Source organism: Schistocerca piceifrons, chromosome 10 (assembly GCF_021461385.2).
Source record: "Schistocerca piceifrons isolate TAMUIC-IGC-003096 chromosome 10, iqSchPice1.1, whole genome shotgun sequence".
Classification (NCBI taxonomy): domain Eukaryota; kingdom Metazoa; phylum Arthropoda; class Insecta; order Orthoptera; family Acrididae; genus Schistocerca; species Schistocerca piceifrons.
In genome coordinates this window covers 97,089,036-97,108,381 of record NC_060147.1, presented here as the reverse complement: position 1 = coordinate 97,108,381, position 19,346 = coordinate 97,089,036, and the positions used below count along the sequence as shown (strand labels likewise).

General features: G+C 41.3%; 1 protein-coding gene across 3 annotated transcripts in view; it reads left to right on the top strand.

Annotated features, from left to right (window-relative positions):
* LOC124718951 (aminopeptidase Ey-like) overlaps positions 1-19,346 on the top strand; it is a 273,185-nt gene that overhangs the window by 138,846 nt on the left and 114,993 nt on the right. For all 3 annotated transcript variants that reach the window (XM_047244618.1, XM_047244617.1, XM_047244619.1), the window contains exon 11: positions 14,614-14,767. In XM_047244618.1, coding sequence (XP_047100574.1) covers positions 14,614-14,767 — 154 coding nt within the window. The remainder of the gene's footprint in view (positions 1-14,613; positions 14,768-19,346) is intronic.

Below are 19,346 nucleotides of genomic sequence, written 5' to 3'. Positions count from 1 at the left end.
CAAGTGGAAACCAAGATACACAATGGAGGGTTGGAAGAACTGTGACTTGTCCAGATTGCACCTGAACCCAGCCGAATGCAAAACCCAAAACAGTGAACGCAAATTGCGAAGGTGCTCCTCAGTGGAGGCCCCCATGACAACAATGTCATCCAGATAGTTTATGCAGCTGGGAACGGAAGCCGTGAGCTGTTCCAAAACCACTGAAAAATGTCTGGCGTGCTAGCGACGCCAAACGATAACCGCTGGTACTGATACAACCCACAAGGAGTGTTGATGATGGGAAATTCCTTGGAAGAAGCATCCAACGGCAACTGATGGTACGCCTCCGATAAGTCAAATTTGGAAAAGAACTGGCCCTCAGCGAGCTTGGTAAATAACTCCTCAGGACGGGGAAGAGGATAAGTGTCAATGAGGCTCTGAGTGTTGACAGTGGCTTTAAAATCATCACACAATCGCAGACTCCCATTTGGTTTAGAAACCACCACGATTGGCAATGCCCATTCGCTGGAGGTAACAGGAAGGAGAATCCCTGAAGCTGTTAACCTGTCTATCTCAGCCTTGACAGGTGCATGCAATGCCACTGGAATAGGGCGTGCCAGGAAAAACTTAAGACGAGCTGTAGGTTTAAGAGTAATGTGGGTTTCAAAATCCTTGACACGGATGAAAATTCAGAACACAATCCATCCAGCTGTTGATATGGAATTTCCTCAGATATGAGGTGCACATCATCACCAATGGAGAACCCGAACAACTGGAAGGCATCATAACCAAACAGGTTTTCAGTGCCCGCATGATCCAGATTTCGCGTAACTGGAGACAAGGGAGGGGAGCCCAACTCAAAATACATGCGAGAATTAATGAGAGTTACTGCAGAGCCAGTGTCCACTTGCATGCGAATGTCTTTATCCAGAACACGAACAGTAACAAACAGCTTATTTGTTTGAGAGAGCACACAGTTAACATCCATGTCCGATGCCTCGTCCTCGTCAACAGGAACTTTAGGGGACTGACACACAGAAGCAATGTGGCCTTTTTTCCTACATGAATTACATGTGGCCCAACGTTTTGGACATGCAGCCCTGTCATGCTGTATGAAACAACGTGGACAAGAAGGAAGTGTGGAATGAACCAGCTTCTGTGGTTGCTGTTTTTGCTGCGAGCGTTACGGCCAACGCGACGTGGTTTACGCGAGTGAACCGCCACCACGTCTTCGTTCTCCTGTGAAACAGGTAAATTGTCCGTGTCAAAAGTTGACTGTACAGTGCCTACATCACACCACGTGTCTATTTGCTCGCCAGCAGTGTGAGACACTTCAGAGGATTGAGCGATGCTTAGAACTTCCGACAACGATGTGTTTGGCAGTTGTAGGGCACATTGCCAAACTTCTTTATCAGGAGCAAGCCATAGAATAGCATCCCTAACCATTGAATCACCATAAGACTCATGATGAGTGTCCGTGACAAACTGACATTTCCTACTCAGACCGTGTAGTTCCGCCGCCCAAGCCCGGTAAGATTGATGGGGCTGTTTACGACACCGGTAGAATGCCACGCGGGCGGCAACTACGTGGGTGTTTTTCTGGTAATAGTTAGACAATAAGTCACACATTTCTTGGAAGGACAGAGATGCAGGTTCCCACAGAGGGGCTAACTGAGATAGCAGCTGATAGATCCATGGGGAAATCCAAGATAGAAATAACGACTTACACATAGGAGCATCGACAACGCCGAAAGCCAAGAAGTGTTACCGCAAACGCTTCTCATAATCCTCCCAATCTTCACCGGCCTCATCGTAAGGAGGAAATGGAGGCAGAGAAGAGGAAGACAGATGATGAGTAAGTGACATCAACAATGCCTGAATAGCAGCCGTCAGCTGTGTTTGTTGTTCAGTGAGCGCTTGCATAAGCTGTTCCATGTCTGCCCCGTCACGAACACACAAATCCACAATGCAGTGAAAATATCCCATCCTCGTCACCAAAAAGTGTTATAACCTTTAATCACCAATAATTGCATGGATATTCAAACACACTCACTTAGAAACAATAGCTCGTTACATGATAACAACTCAGTGTCTCTTATTCAACTGCCGTGCCGTGACATGCGGTCGGCGCCGTTCGTACCTAGGTGGCGCTCCCGCGCTCAGCCGAGTTGCGGAGCACCTCTATCGCTATTTGCGCGTACTGTCGTGGCGGCACTGTTAAATGTCGTGGTGCTGTCACAAGAATCTTCCCCAGCAGAATTTCAGTTTTAGCAGTAAAAGCAAACTGCAATTTCTCCCTATCATTGGTACGTGAGACTCTCCTCACACTGGCTTTATGGGATGTGTTCATTACCAAACAATAAGAAGTCCTGGTTGGCATTTGGTTGCAGATAGTAGGCAACACAAGCACATTCCATATGAAAAAGAATGATAGTGAGAAAAATAAGAGCAAATAAAGGTAATACAATCACGAAAATAACCCAGCAAAGAATGAGAAATAAAAGAGTTATGTTTAAACTAGTTAACTGAATAAAACTGATAACCGAAATCTTGTGATTAGGTTTAGAAAAAAAAAAATGTTGCATTAGCCAATATTCAAACCTTTAATCTTCTAAGTGTCAGGTTTATGTACTAACCACTATGCTATACCATTACACTGCAAAATGCTGTTGTATTTATGACTCTGCTGTCCCAGTAACGGTGATTAATTGACAGCGCTTAGGAATTCGGCTTCATGAAATGTTGTGCAAAGTGTATCAAATGTAAACCAATCCCTGTAATTATACTAACTGCATAAATGACACTGAATCACATCTCGTGCAGAAGTATCCGGTAGTGTTTGGTTAGTGCTGTTTGGTTAGCCAGACCCAGGTTTCAGGATGCAGACACTTCAAGAAAGAAAGCCAAACAAGAAATTGGAAGTGAACTAATTGTTGTGGCAGTTAGGCAGTGGCAAACAGTTCAGGCATGATGTGGAGTGCTATGACTTGGGGAGATAATCTACAATGCATTAAGTGTCAACTATTAAATAATTTTAATCAGACTATAGGTGTTGTTGTGTACCATATGACTGCATACACACAGGCACTAAAGGAACAATGTCCATTTAATGAGACAAAATGCAGCTGCAGTTATTTCCAGCCAAAAGTGAAATGATCAAAATATCACTGTCAAGTCTGCTGCTGGATCACATTGTTTAAATTTTGCAGTATTTTAGAAATCAACTGCTCACACAACATCAGTTGGGTTACTGCTGGTAAGGAAACACATCTCACACAGTAACCAGCAAGAACCAGCTGATGATGTCAATCAGTTAATTTGAACCAATACTGTGGGAACTTCCTGGGAGATTAAAACTGTGTGATGGACTCAGAACCTTTTGCAAGCATGTGCACTACTGACTGAGCTACCCAACCACGACTCATTACCCACCCTCACAGCTTCACTTGCCTGCAAAAGACAAAGGTCCTAAGTTCAAGTCTTGGTCTGGCATACAGTTTTGATCTGCCAGGAAGTTTCATATCAATGCATGCTTCACCGCAGAGTGAAAATCTCATTCTGGTAATATTACGGGATTTACATGACATGATCCAGTGCGATATTTGGCAGCTGTATGTTGGTTATTTTTATTTTGTTTAGAAGTGACCATAATGGAGTTTCGTCTAGTGGAGTGGACAGGGCTCTTTTAAGGTGTGTGTGTGTGTGTGTGTGTGTGTGTGTGTGTGTGTGTGTGTGTGTGTGTGTGTGTGTGTGTGAATATCTTTCCTTGTGAAAAAGCCAAGAAAATATGAAAAAAAACTGATAGTATGCCACAGAAAGCAAAACTGCCAGCTTGCAACCTGAAAAGAAAAGAGGTACAACCTATCAGGAGCTGCAACACTGATAACAGTGTAGTGCTTCTGCTTGCTGACCAGGGAAATGTAACTACAGCAATGAAAACAGAAGATAATCAGCAGAGATATGTGACCTACTACATGTGACAATCTACCAAAAGCTAAGCACGGAACCAACACAGTGGATAACAGAAAATACAAATCTGTTATTCAAGACCTCATTCTTTACATACTTACAGAGAAAGTGCAACTTATGCTTTCTTCTTTCATAAGAGACAACAGAATACAACATTTGTTACACAAAATTACTAGATACGCAGAGTAAAAAATAACACTAAAATTTATTTTTTATGACCACTTGTAATGTCCCAAGACTTTCTAGGAACACGGCTCATTTAAATGGCAAAAGAAATGCAATTAAGGTGAACACACGGATTAGACAGTTACCCAAGATTTCAAATACAATGAAGCTTAACTTCCCTGCAGAGCCTGCAATTTAGAAGCATTAGGCTTTCATTATAGAATGGGAACATCTTGTCACCTTTACCAACACCGGCTGATACCTGAGGCCCTCAGTAGCCAATACCCAAATTCTGATTATGAACACTCACTCAAATAAACCACAAGGAAACAAAAATACATGGAACTTCCTGGCAGATTAAAACTGTGTGCCCGACTCGATCTTGCATGATTCTAATGGCCAAGATAACAAGAATGCCAAATAAATAGACGTAAATAGAAGTGTATATTCAGTTCAGAAAATTTAGTGTCATTTATGGACTAACCAACACAAACAACAACATCTGTTAAACATTTTTCGCCTGAAAGGCACAGCAAAGCATGAATAGCAACTGCAAATAAGGACGTTTCTTAGTAATTAGGCATTAAAAGCAACATCATAAAACTTTAAAACTACAAATATCTCAGAGTCCTGAGGAGCATATATGGGACATATATAACCAACTGAAATTCAGTTTATATCACCAACTGAAATTCAGTTAGGTTTAAATTTTAGGGCAAATGTGCCTCTAGCTTACAGTTCACACTGCTCCTGCCTGCACACGTAAGCAAATAACACGTCTAGAACATCAGCGGCACAGCCGTACGGTGATGCAGCCCTTAGTCTTAGCGGAGCTTCAAATACAACACTAAAACATACTAAAATACAATATTAGATGAGGCAGTGTAGGGAATTTACACTCAAAATGACAAGGAGCTGTTCCTTATCTAAGGCAAAAGTGTTTAAAAGTCACTAAAGCCACTCAAACGATTGCCGAAGCATCATTCCGGAAGAAGTGACTACAAAGCATGATGTATACTAAGGTATCCTACCAGACTTTACAAATAGCAGAAATCTTCACATTCAAGTCTGCACAGAAACAACCAATGGCAAGGTGAAAAGAAGTGAAAACACTTGCAGAAAAGGTAATGTGTGACAAATCCGCTGCAGTGAGACAAAGACAGTGACCATTCAAGTCCACTGCCAGCTCCACAGCAAAACACAGTTGCAATTGCTGCACTGTATGACCAAGCACGCGCCTTTCCAATCTGCCTTGTACTGGCTTGTATCCACTCCACCGACTGCCAACCATCCATTGCTCTGCAACATTGCTTCGGTTGAGTGCCACCTAACTTCTTCAATTGATACCTGACAGAGTTTATTGTTTACACAGAAATCGAGGCACCATGCTTCAACTTCCCACATCAAAACCACAAGATACTCACACCCCTCCTTGGAAAAAGGAATATTTGGGGAATTTTTTGTACTGTCGTTAACTTGGCAGATATTATTCCTAGATGTCTGGCCGTTGGCTAAGTTATTGACTAAGAGATTAACAGGACTCAGGAACCTTAACACGTCACATGGATGCAAATAACGAGGAACTAACTTATGAGCAATGCCCACACCCCCTTTTGCTGCAACACTAAAATAGTGAATGAAAACTCTGTCTCCTACCTTGGCCCCTAAATTTGTGTTTCCCTTGTTTGTAATTAAAGAAATTGGTTGCAATTAAAGAAATTATTCAGGTAGTGAAGGGAGACGAAAGTTTAATGGTCATGGGTGACTGGAATTCGAGAGTAGGAAAAGGGAAAGAAGGAAACATAGTAGGTGAATATGGATTGGGGCTAAGAAATGAAAGAGGAAGCTGCCTGGTAGAATTTTGCGCAGAGCATAACTTAATCATAGCTAACACTTGGTTCAAGAATCATGAAAGAAGGTTGTATACATGGAAGAACCCTGGAGATACTAGAAGGTATCAGATAGATTATATAATGGTAAGACAGAGATTCAGGAACCAAGTTTTAAATTGTAAGACATTTCCAGGGGCAGATGTGGACTTGACCACAATCTATTAGTTATGAACTGTAAATTAAAACTGAAGAAACTGCAAAAAGGTGGGAATTTAAGGAGATGGGACCTGGATAAACTGAAAGAACCAGAGGTTGTACAGGGTTTCAGGGAGGGCATAAGGGAACAATTGACAGGAATGGGGGAAAGAAATACAGTAGAAGAAGAATGGGTAGCTTTGAGGGATGAAATATTGAAGGCAGCAGAGGATCAAATAAGTAAAAAGATGAGGGCTGCTAGAAACCCTTGGGTAACAGAAGAAATATTGAATTTAATTGATGAAACGAGAAAATATAAAAATGCAGTAAATGAAGCAGGCAAAAAGGAATACAAACGTCTCAAAGATGAGGTTCACAGGAAGTGCAAAATGGCTAAGCAGGGATGGCTAGAGGACAAATGTAAGGATGTAGAGGCTTATCTCACTAGGGGTAAGATAGATACTGCCTACAGGAAAATTAAAGAGACCTTTGGATAAAGGAGAACCACTTGCATGAATATCAAGAGCTTTAATGGAAACCCAGTTCTAAGCAAAGAAGGGAAATCAGAAAGGTGGAAGGAGTATATAGAGGGTCTATACAAGGGCGATGTACTTAAGGACAATATTATGGAAATGGAAGAGTATGTAGATGAAGATAAAATGGTAGATATGGTACTGCATGAAGAGTTTGACAGAGCACTGAAAGACCTGAGTTGAAACAAGGCCCCCGGAGTAGACAACATTCGATTAGAACTACTGACAGCCTTGGGAGAGCCAGTCCTTACAAAACTCTACCATCTGGTGAGCAAGATGTATGAGACAGGCGAAATACCCTCAGACTTCAAGAAGAATATAATAATTCCAATCCCAAAGAAAGCAGGTGTTGACAGATGTGAAAATTACCGAACTATCAGTTTAATAAGTCACAGCTCCAAAATACTAAGACGAATTCTTTACAGATGAATGGAAAAACTGATAGAAGCCGACCTCAGGGAAGATCAATTTGGATTCCATAGAAATGTTGGAACACGTGAGGCAATACTGACCCAACGACTTATCTTAGAAGAAAGATTAAGGAAAGGCAAACCTACATTTCTAGCATTTGTAGACTTAGAGAAAGCTTTTGACAATGTTGATTGGAATACTCTCTTTCAAATTCTGAAGGTGGTAGGGGTAAAATACAGGGAGCGAAAGGCTATTTACAATTTGTGCAGAAAGCAGATGGCAGTTATAAGAGTCGAGTGGTATGAAAGGGGGGAAGCAGTGGTTGGGAAGGGAGTGAGACAGGGTTGTAGCCTATCCCCGATGTTATTCAATCTGTATATTGAGCAAGCAGTAAAGGAAACAAAAGAAAAGTTCAGAGTAGGTATTAAAATCCATGGAGAAGAAATAAAAACTTTGAGGTTCGCCGATGACATTGTAATTCTGTTAGAGACAGCAAAGGACTTGGAAGAGCAGTTGAACGGAATGGACAGTGTCTTGAAAGGAGGGTATAAGATGAACATCAACAAAAGCAAAACAAAGATAATGGAATGTAGTCAAATTAAGTCGGGTGACGCTGAGGAAATTAGATTAGGAAATGAGACACTTAAAGTAGTAAAGGAGTTTTGCTATTTGGGGAGCAAAATAACTGATGATGGTCGAAGTAGAGAGGATATAAAATGTAGACTGGCAATGGCAAGGAAAGCGTTTCTGAAGAAGAGAAATTTGTTACCATCAACTATAGATATAAGTGTCAGGAAGTCGTTTCTGAAAGTATTTGTATGGAGTGTAGCCATGTATGGAAGTGAAACATGGACGATAAATAGTTTAGACAAGAAGAGACTAGAAGCTTTCGAAATGTGGTGCTACAGAAGAATGCTGAAGATTAGATGGGTAGATCACATAACTAATGAGGAGGTATTGAACAGAATTGGGGAGACGAGGAGCTTGTGGCACAACTTGACTAGAAGAAGGGATCGATTGGTAGGACTTGTTCTGAGGCATCAAGGGATCACAAATTTAGCATTGGAGGGCAGTGTGGAGGGTAAAAATCATAGAGGGAGACCAAGAGATGGATACACTAAGCAGATTCAGAAGGATGTAGACTGCAGTAGATACTGGGAGATGAAGAAGCTTGCACAGGATAGAGTAGCATGGAGAGCTGCATCAAACCAGTCTCAGGACTGAAGACCACAAGAACAACTTGGTTGTAATGACATGCCTGTCTGTGATGTGCTAGCCCTGTGTTTCCGAGTAGGCCTTCTCCAGTTTCACTCGCTAACCTCCAGGGTGATTTTATCAGGGAGGAGCTCATCTATCGACCATATGTTGGCCAATGGGGAATTGAAGGTGTAGGTGAACACTAAGGAAGTGGGAATTGCCTTGATTGCCTCATGTTGTGCGGACCTAAAAATTAAATTTGACCAAGGAATCAATCAATATCTCTCACTTTTTCTGAAACATGGCATGGAGTATGATTACCCTTTTCACAAAGGGTAGATCCTTGTAAGGTAATGAGTGGTGGTGAGGTGTCTAATGGTGTTTTCACAACAAAATATTGTAAACTCTCTTGAAGTAAACGCTGGAGCATTATCACTAACCAAAGATTTGGGTGAGCCAAAGATGTAAAATATTTTAGACAAATGGCAAATAGGAAAAACCAGTCTGCCCTCAGCTAGGAACTAACCAGGTAAACCAAGAAAAGGGGCCAACTACAACAAAAATGTAATGATTCACGCCCCAAGTACAAGGGAGGTGACCCATGTAATCAATGAAAAATTTATCATTGGGATGGCTCTCTCAGGCTGACTGCAAAAAGTCCGTATGCAAGTTAGGGTTGGGTTTAGCTGCCTTACACAGTTCACACTCCCCCAACAAATGTTGAATGTCCCTGTACAGTGAAGGCCATGTCACATGTTCTGTGATTTTCAAAAAATGGTTAAAATGGCTCTGAGCACCATGGGACTTAACATCTGAGGTCATCAGTCCCCTAGAACTTAGAACTACTTAAACCTAACTAACATCTGAGGTCATCAGTCCCCTAGAACTTAGAACTACTTAAACCTAACTACCCTAAGGACATCACACACATCTATGCCCGAGACAGGATTCAAACCTGCGACCGTAGCGGTCGCACGGTTCCAGACTGAAGCGCCTAGAACTGCTCAGCCACACAGGTCGGCTTGTTTATTATGACAATAGTTTTATAAACATCCAAGTGCCCACCCAGCAAGGAATTATGAAAATATTGGAATATCGAAGGTACCACCTCCTTAGGTAAACAAATTCTAAAGGTTTTATTGCCTCTCTTCCTATGACAAACAATGCCTTTATTTAAGATGTACCCCATCACATGTTCCCCATCATATAACCTATGTTTGATTGATAGGGTCCTGATCCTGTTTATTCTTAAGATTTCCAAAGAGCCATTGCACCACAGTCAGCGCTCTGGACACCCAAGCAACCTGCTAGGTCTCATGTACATCCTGCCTGTGTTAGTCTTCTTCAGTTCTTCAAACATACAACTCAAGGTGTCAGTGATTTGGTTATTGGTGGGGGCCTTTAATATACTTAACCTTAAAATATAATGTGGAGATACAGAACACCCACCATGTAATATTTTCCATATTCCTGGTGTGCCCTAAGACCCTGCTCGTGACTGGTTATGTCTCTAATACAAACACACTGTTCTTGAGATTAAACTCGAACTTTTCGAAAGTGAAAATAACTGCTAGAGTGTCCTACTCATACATGCAGTACCTAAGCTCTGTAGGGGATGGTCCCCTCAATGCGTAAGTGACAGGATGGTGTTCACCTTAATGCTCTTGCGAGAGAACAGCTGTAACCCCATAATTAGAGGCATCAGTTTGGACAATGTATGGGAACTCAGAATTGGGAATGGCCAGCACAAGAGGGTTACTGAGAGCCATATTAATGGCTTCAAAGGAGGCCTGATAATTTTCAGCCCAGTTAAACACATCACTCTTTTTATGCAAATTGTTATGCGGAACTGCTAACTAGGTGAAGTTTGACACAAATTTATGAAATAAATTACCTATGCCAATGAACCTGGACACCCTTTTATTATTCCTAGAGAGAGGAATGTTTTGTAAATCCTGATTCTGCTTTTGGTTGACCATAAACCCACCTATGGAGACCAAGTGTCCAAAAAAGGAAACCTACTGCCAAGCCAATGTGATTTTAGATGATTTAACAGTGAGCCCAGCTGCTCTAAGATGAAGCAGGACTTATTCTGAATGTCAAAAGTGCTCAGCAAAAGAGGCAATTAAAAACAATATCATCATACAAGTAATTATAGACTTAGAATAACTCCAAATCATCGAACGTGTTATCCAAGATGTGGGACAAAACAACAGCTCCAGGTGACAGGCCAAAAGGAACCTGGCTGACATTATACAGACTCCAGTCTGTACAAAAGGCTGTAATGTGTTATAGAGTTTTCATTCAAAATAATTTGCTAATACGCTTGGTTGAAGTCAAGCATGGTAAGAAAACATGGCCCCAAAAACCACATAAAACAATTATGGAGTTCAGGGAGAGGAGTACATTACAGAACAAAATTATCATTTAAAACCCTATACTCCATGACCGTTTGGTAGTCCCTCTCTTGCCCCTTGGGCACTAGAGATACGAGAGAGGTATATAGGGGTGTTGAAGGTCTAATACCATATCATGGAGCCCAAAATATTCATCTTGGGAGGCAAAAGCACCAGAATCTCATGTATTAGGTGGATCTTATATTTAATTTTGTTAGTATATACCAATTTATTGGTAAGCATGTCAGGAAAACAACCAAGAATCTCCAGATGTTGGCCAGCTTAAACCAGTTCCAAGTGACTAACCTTGAAATGTGATTGCTGAAGCTGGACACTATTCACCCTCGGAAAACCTTGATAGGAACTTAATGCTACCCACTCACAAGGGTGAAATTTAAAAAAGAAAACTCTATCAACATAATCAAGACAGGTTTGCCATATGCAATCACACTTCAAAAGAAGACTGAAGCACAAATTCTTAATTATGAATTAATTAATAGGCCTCTAGAAGTTGAGAATTCTAAGTGTCCCACTCAGCTCACCTTCCAGAGGCAACATCTGGCCATTGACAGCCTGACATCTCTGATATGAAGCATGCAAGAAAGGCATCTTACACACTGCTGCAAACTCAAGATACCATTTGTAATCCAACAGGGAGATGGTGCTGCCTGAATGAAGCATGGCGCACATGGGTTCCTGGTTAAGTTCGACACAGATATAGGGGAGAACCCAACCTGTTGCTGCCCTAATATGAGCACAATGCCTCAGCGGCATGGGGTATGCCCTGTTGCCCATTTCTAATACTGTCAGCTCTTCGGACTCTCATTCACAAGGTGTCCCCCATTGCCACATTGGAAACAAACTTCCGGCATAGACTGTCTTCTGGGGAAAAGGGGGGGGGGGGGGCAGTTGCTTGCAGGTACCCTCCAGTTTACCTGGGGAGAAAGGTGAAAGGTAAGACTCTCCAATCCCCCACATTGCTCATCAGCAATCACACATAAATGATCATCTGGCTTCATAACTTACAAAATGTTATCGAGAGCTTCACCCTCTGTTACCTGAGGTTCTACAGTGGAGTTCACTACACAAATCACCTAAGTCAAGGTTTCACTGGGGTTTTGCACATGCCAAAAATGTTTGTGCTCAAGTTCACTTTCTAAAAGTGGATTGTAATTTTAGCTGGATAATGCATTTTCTCATGTCTTGCAGCAACCTTTGCCCCTGAAATACTTCTAAAAATATTGTGCTAGGTAACCCATGAGTTAACAGATATAATAGCCACAGAATAAAACAGTGAGACATATCTGAGGCATTGCTGTGAAATTCAAAGTGAAGATTTATCCACAAGAGAAACTCAAACTGTGCATCCTGTTCAACAGAAAGTTTAGCAACTCTCTGAAGCAAATGGATAATAAGATTAGGCAGTCTTCTGAAAGATTCTGTAATGGGTGGTTTTCCTGTTCTGTCCCTTTGTGGCCACTCAGTTGTGCTAACTGGCCACTGGCTGAAGAACCGCCTTCACTCGCACCCCCCACATCATCGACACCCAGAAACGTCACACCTACCTGCAGTTCTTTAAATTGGGCTAGCAACTGAATATTAAACTGGCCTGTTCCCCACTCACTTGCAGCTGCTTTAAGTCAGCAAGATGATTACTCCAAATGAGTAAGTTGAGCCTGGACATTATATGCCTGCTTTAGGGTCAGTTGGGTGACCTCAAGAATTTCAATGTTCTAACACAGTGTTACCAGAGCTGCTGAACAAGTATGAAGCACCTCACCTACTTGAACAGTCCTCTTCAGTGAAGATCAACAGTCTATCCAAAAAGGGGTGCAAATGGGCTGTCAAATCCGCTACACTTCTGTTGCCTGCCTGCTGATTAATCCTCAGTTCACATTGCAACTGATCATACTGGAGAAAAGAAACTCCTGTGCAGTCCCTGGCAGCCATGCTTTGTAATAGGAATGAATACTCTTTTCTATAACACACTGAGTACACATGTAACATAATGAATGGTGAATGATGATGCCAACAAGTAAAGAAAAGATTCTACTCCCTGTCCCCACCTCTTACCAGAACAACCACACTCTGAAAAAACCAGTTGTACTGGTTAATTCACACCCAAAGGAACTCGGGGAAAGAAGTGGATCCCAGGAATTTTCTTTTCAACAACATTCACCATTTTATCAAAAATACAAATACAACTTTATTACACCAACAAACAAATTGTGAGAATAAATATGGCAGGATAGATAATTGAAATAATTAGTTGTAATAAAATTTTTAAAAATGTCTGAACATTCTGAGCAAAGCACACTCTCCTTTAATCCAATTATAGAAGTATGAATTGGTTACACAAATCGAACTGAGATATTAATTTCAAAAGATTTTTTTTATCTATACTTACCAAAAGCAGATCACAACTCTTAAATCATGAGTGAGGCTCACTTATGCTTTCTTCTTCTGTAAGATACAACAGAATATGACGTTTGCTACACAGAATTGCTAGATATACAGAGTAAAAAAATTACACTAATTATTTATTTTTTGTGAGCACTGTTCATGTCCCAAGACTTTAAATGACAAAGACCCATTTAAAGGGCAAAAGAAATACAGTTAAAATGAACTTACCTGCTGAGCCTGCAATTTAGAAGCATTAGGCTTTGATTACAGATGGAGCTGCCTTGTCACCATTACAAACATGGGCTGGCACCTCCAACATGTGAGTTGTCTATCTTGATATTAACATGCCTGTCTAACCATTCGATCTCTCTGGAAGGCAGTCATGCTTGCTCAATCAACCACAAGCCATGCCCAGGCCCAAATACGTGGCCGGCCAAACTTTTCAGTAGCAAGTATGGCGGGTGCATTTGAATTGCAGATAGACTTACTAGTTGAAGTACAAATACCATGTGCCCACCTGAGGCATGCAATAGCCTGTGCATAATTTCTGATTTTGAACAGTCGCTCAAATAAACCTCAAAGAGCGAAAACACAGATTTCTCAGCTACTGTCTATATACAGTGTTGCTGAAACAATGTTTCACAGCAAAGCATGGATGGCAGTTGCAGTTCTTAGTAATAAGGCATTAAACGCAACTTCATGAAACTTTAAAACTACAAACAGCTCAGAGCTCTGGGAGAGCATATATTACCAATTGAAATCCAGTAAGGTTTAAATATTCAGAAGAGTAGCAAACATGTCACTAGCTTATAGTTCACCATGCTCCTGCCAGCACACATAAGCAAATAACATGTTCAGAACATCAGCAGCACAACTGCACAGTGACGCAGCACACCCTTCGTGTTACCGGAGCTCCAAGTTACAACATTACGCGAGACAGAGCATGGAATTTACACTCAAAACGATGAGGAGCTGTTCCTTATGTAAAGTAAAAGTCCTAAAATCACTCAAGCCACTCACATATGAGCCTTAATATGTAATAATACACCAAACAAATATTGGGGTGCAAACCCCTCAGTCTAATACAGAAGTCATCTTCTTTCACACACAAATGCCAAGGCACCATTCAGAAAGAAATGACCACAAAGCATGGAGTGACACTATACCAAGGTATACTGTCCTGGTCTCCAAATGGTAGAAATCTTCACTTTCAAGTGTGTCAGAGACAACCTTTGGCTAGGTGAAAGGAAGCTAAGACACTTGCAGAAAAGGCAGTGTGTGACAAATTCATTGCAGCAAGACAAAGAAAGTGACCATCCCAATCCACTGACAGCCTCACAGTAAAACACAGATACAATTGATGCACTGCACAGCTGAACACGTGCCTTCCCTATCTGCCTTGCATGGAGTTGCAATAACAAGGAACATAGGTTCCAAACTTGATAGCAGTATGTTAGTGCAGAATATTCTAGTATTTAATCAGTTCAAGTTTAAGACAAAGTGGCAAAACCGTGTAAAAATTGTTATTCACAGGTGGAACCCACGTGGGAAATGCCAGACAAGTTTCTGAATGAAATGCATCGGGTGATGCTACAAGACAGCACACGGTTCACCCGCCCACCTTTCACTGCTGTTGAAACTGTAACACAGCTGATCCAGACGTTTGATTCCATATCATACAGTAAAGGTTTGTGTTTATTGCTCATTACAGGTAAAGATAGCCATTCGTGGATATATTTTAGTATTTTGGGCAAGTTTTCTCAGTAGTAAAAGTTGTTTTAACACTTGAGTAGAGTATTTAGCTGTTTTTAGCATGCTGTATTATCTCTTCTTATGTTAATAGTCGTGATGTGTATTTTATTGCCTCTTCATGTATTGTAGTCACTTGTTGGACAGCATGTCAAATGTGATATTGGACAATTCAGTTTCCAGTACTGTGAACAGAACAGCATTATGAGGTACCTACCATCAGCTGAGGCAGTGATAAGCTATCTGCTGATGAGGTAACAACATAATTGCATACATACTTACTAAGTGCAAGGAAACGTAAGCATCAATATGTACACTATGTGATCAAAAGTATCCAGACACCCACAAAAACATACCTTTTTCTTATTAGGTGCATTGTGCTGCCACTTACTGCCAGTACTCCATAACAGTGACCTCAGTAGTCTTTAGACACCGTGAGAGAGCAGAATGGGGCACTTGGCGGAACTCAAAGACTTTGAATGTGGTCAGGTGATTTGGTGTCACTTGTGTCGTACATCTGTACACAAGATTTCCATACTCCTAAACATCACTAGGTCCACAGTTTCTGGTGTGATAGTGAAGTGGGAACATGAAGGGACACATACAGCACAAAAGCATACAGACCGACCTCGTCTGTTGACTGAAAGAGACTGCCAACAGTTGAAGAGGGTCGTAATGTGTAATAGGCCAACACCTATCCAGACCATCACACAGGAATTCCAAACAGCATCAGGATCCACTGCAAGTACTATGACAGTTAGGCGGGAGGTGAGAAAACTTGGAGTTCATGGTCAAGCGGCTGATCATAAGCCACACATCACGCCAGTAAATGCCAAACGACACTTTGCTTGGTGCAAGGAGCATAAACATTTTGCGATTGAACAGTGGAAAAACATTGTGTGGAGTGACGAATTACAGTATACAATGTGGTGATTTGATGACAGGGTGTGGGTATCGCGAATGCCCAGTGAGCATCGTCTGCCAGCGTGTGTAGTGCCATGTGATGGTGATGGTGATGGTGTTATGGTGTGGTTGTATTTTTCACGGAGAGGGCTTGCACCCCTTGTTGTTTTGCATGCCACTATCACAGCACTATATTGATGTTTTAAGCACCGTCTTGCTTCCCACTGTTGGAAGATCAATTTGGCGATGGTGATTGCATCGTCCAACACAGTCATGCACCTATTTGTAATGTGCGGCCTGTGGTGGAGTGGTTACATGACAATAACATCCCTGTAAGGGACTGGCCTGCACATAGTCCTGACCTGAATCTATAGAACCCCATTGGGATGTTTTGGAACGCCGATTTCGTACCAGGCCTCTTTGACCAACATCATACTTCTCCTCAGTGCAGCACTCCATGAAGAATGGGCTTAAATTCCCCAAGAACCCCTCCAGCATCTGACTGAACATATGCCTGTGAGATTGGAAGCTGTCATAAAGGATAAGAGTGGGCCAACACCATATTTAATTCCAGCATTACCGATGGAGGGCACCATGAACTTATGAGTCATTTTCAGCCAGGTGTCCGGATACTTTTTATCACATAGTGTAGGTGAACACACAACCTTATAATAAACCAGCAGAGAAACTTGGCATTGCCAAGGCATTTATGTACAGTGTGACATCATATCTCCTGAACTGTGTGTTGTGCAATGATATAATTTTGTAGGTACATTCAGCAGCATATGTAGTTACCGTCTGCAAAATGTGTTGCGAATGGGGTAAGTAGGAACGAGATAATAAATTTAAACATAATGCACACTGTGCCAATTTTTCACAAATCTGACCTCAGGAATCTGCCTACAGGAAAATTAAAGAGACCTTTGGAGAAAGGAGAACAACTTGCATGAATATCAAGAGCTTTGATGGAAACCCAGTTCTAAGCAAAGAAGGGAAATCAGAAAGGTGGAAGGGGTATATAGAGGGTCTATACAACGGCGATATACTTGAGGACAATATTATGGAAATGAAAGAGGATATAGATGAAGATGAAATGGGAGATATGATATTGCGTGAAGAGTTTGACAGAGCACTGAAAGACCTGAATCAAAACAAGGCACCCGGAGTAGACAACATTCCATTAGAACTACTGACAGCCTTGGGAGAACCAGTCCTGATAAAACTCTACCATCTGGTGAGCAAGATGTATGAGACAGGTGAAATACCCTCAGACTTCAAGAAGAATATAATAATCTCAATCCCAAAGTATGCAGGTGTTGACAGATGTGAAAATTATCAAACTATCAGTTTAATAAGTCACAGCTGCAAAATACTAACGCTAATTCTTTAAAGACGAATGGAAAAACTGATAGAAGCCGACCTCGGGGAAGATCAGTTTGGATTCCGTAGAAATGTTGGAACACGTGAGACAATACTGACCCAACAACTTATCTTAGAAGAAAGATTAAGGGAAGGCAAACCTACATTTATAGCATTTATAGACTTAGAGAAAGCTTTTGACAATGTTGATTGGAATACTCTCTTTCAAATTCTGAAGGTGGCAGGGGTAAAATACAGAGAGCGAAAGGCTATTTACAATTTGTACAGAAAGCAGATGGCAGTTACAAGAGTCGAGGGGTATGAAAGGGGGGAAGCACTGGTTGGGAAGGGAGTGAGACACGATTGTAGCCTATCTCTGATGTTATTCAATAAAGGAAACAAAAGAAAAGTTCAGAGTAGGTATTAAAATCTATGGAGAAGAAATAAAAACTTTGAGGTTCACCGATGACATTGTAATTCTGTCAGAGACAGCAAAGGACTTGGAAGAGCAGTTGAACGGAATGGACAGTGTCTTGAAAGGAGGGTATAAGATGATCATTAACAAAAGCAAAACGAGGATAATGGAATGTAGTCAAATTAAGTCGGGTAATGCTGAGGAAATTAGATTCGGAAATGAGACACTTAAAGTAGTAAAGGAGTTTTGCTATTTGGGGAGCAAAATAACTGATTATGGTCGAAGTAGGGAGGATATAAAATGTAGACTGGCAATGGCAAAGAAAGCGTTTCTGAAGAAGAAAAATTTGTTAACATCGAGTATTGATTTGTATGTCAGGAAGTCGTTTCTGGAAGTATTTGTATGGAGTGTAGCCATGTATGGAAGTGAAACGTGGACAATAAATAGCTTAGACAAGAAGAGACTGGAAGCTTTCGAAATGTGATGCTACAGAAGAATGCTGAACGTTAGATGGGTAGATCACATAACTAATGAGGAGGTATTGAATAGAATTGGGGAGAAGAGGAGCTTGTGGCACAACTTGACTAGAAGAAGGGATTGGTTGGTAGGACATGTTCTGAGGCATCAAGGGATCACAAATTTAGCATTGGAGGGCAGTGTGGAGGGTAAAAATCGTAGAGGGAGACGAAGAGACGAATACACTAAGCAGATTCAGAAGGATGTAGGCTGCAGTACGTACTGGAAGATGAAGCAGCTTGCACAGGATAGAGTAGCATCAAACCAGTCTCAGGACTGAAGACCACAACAACGACGACAACAACAACAACGACATCATATCACCTGTATTGTGTGTTGTACAATGGTATAATATTGTAGATACATTCAGTGGCATATGTGGGTACTATGTGTGAAATTTTTTGTCTTTGGCATTAATACCAAAGAACTAGTAAACTTGCACCTGCATGCTGCAGCAATTTTTGGCACATCTCATTGTATTGTTTAGGACATCAAATCTATTTAACCGTGTGTCATATAGTGGTGTAACTTTGTGCTTACATTCAGAGGTGAATGTGAATACTGTCTGCAAAATGTGTAGCAAGTACAGCTAGTAGTAAAGAAGTAATGACTGATGCACAGCTTTTACTGCACGAACAGCGAAAAAGTTGTAAATAATAAAAAATTTTCATTTTAGCATTTTGTAGGAGTTTCCAACAAGACAAAATTTTGTAATGGTTTGAAATAACATATAAAATTTGTTGCAAGTTGCTAAGTGTTCTGAGTCTGGATTAATGAAGTCTGGTAATTCACATGTCACAGGCTACACTTCTTTTTCACCTGAACTCCTACCTGTTTGATGGGTATGTGGTTTTTACCCCCACAGTGATTGCTGCCTGTCAGTAAGGTATGTATGAGCCCACCTGGTTAGCCATGTGGTCTAACGCACTGCCGGTCCCCAGCACGAATCCGCTCGACGGATTAGGGTTGAGATCCCGTGTGCTGGCCAGTCTATGAATGGTTTTTAAGGTGATTTCCACCTCGGTGAATGTGGGCTGGTACCCCTTATTCCGCCTCAGTTATACTATGTCAGCAATTGCTATGCAAACACTTTCTCCATGTACGCGTGCACTATAATTACTCTACCATTACACTTGTCTGGTGTGAGGCTTTCCTGGGGGCCAAACTGCACAATAACCCTGGGTCTGGTTTGGGGTGGCAGTGGGGTGAGTCGACTGCTATAGCCTGTTGTGGGTTTGTGTACCATGGATTTAATGCCATAAAGCTCATTTTTCCCTTATTAAATTTAGTCCATTAAACACTATCTGGATTTATAAATCTGCAG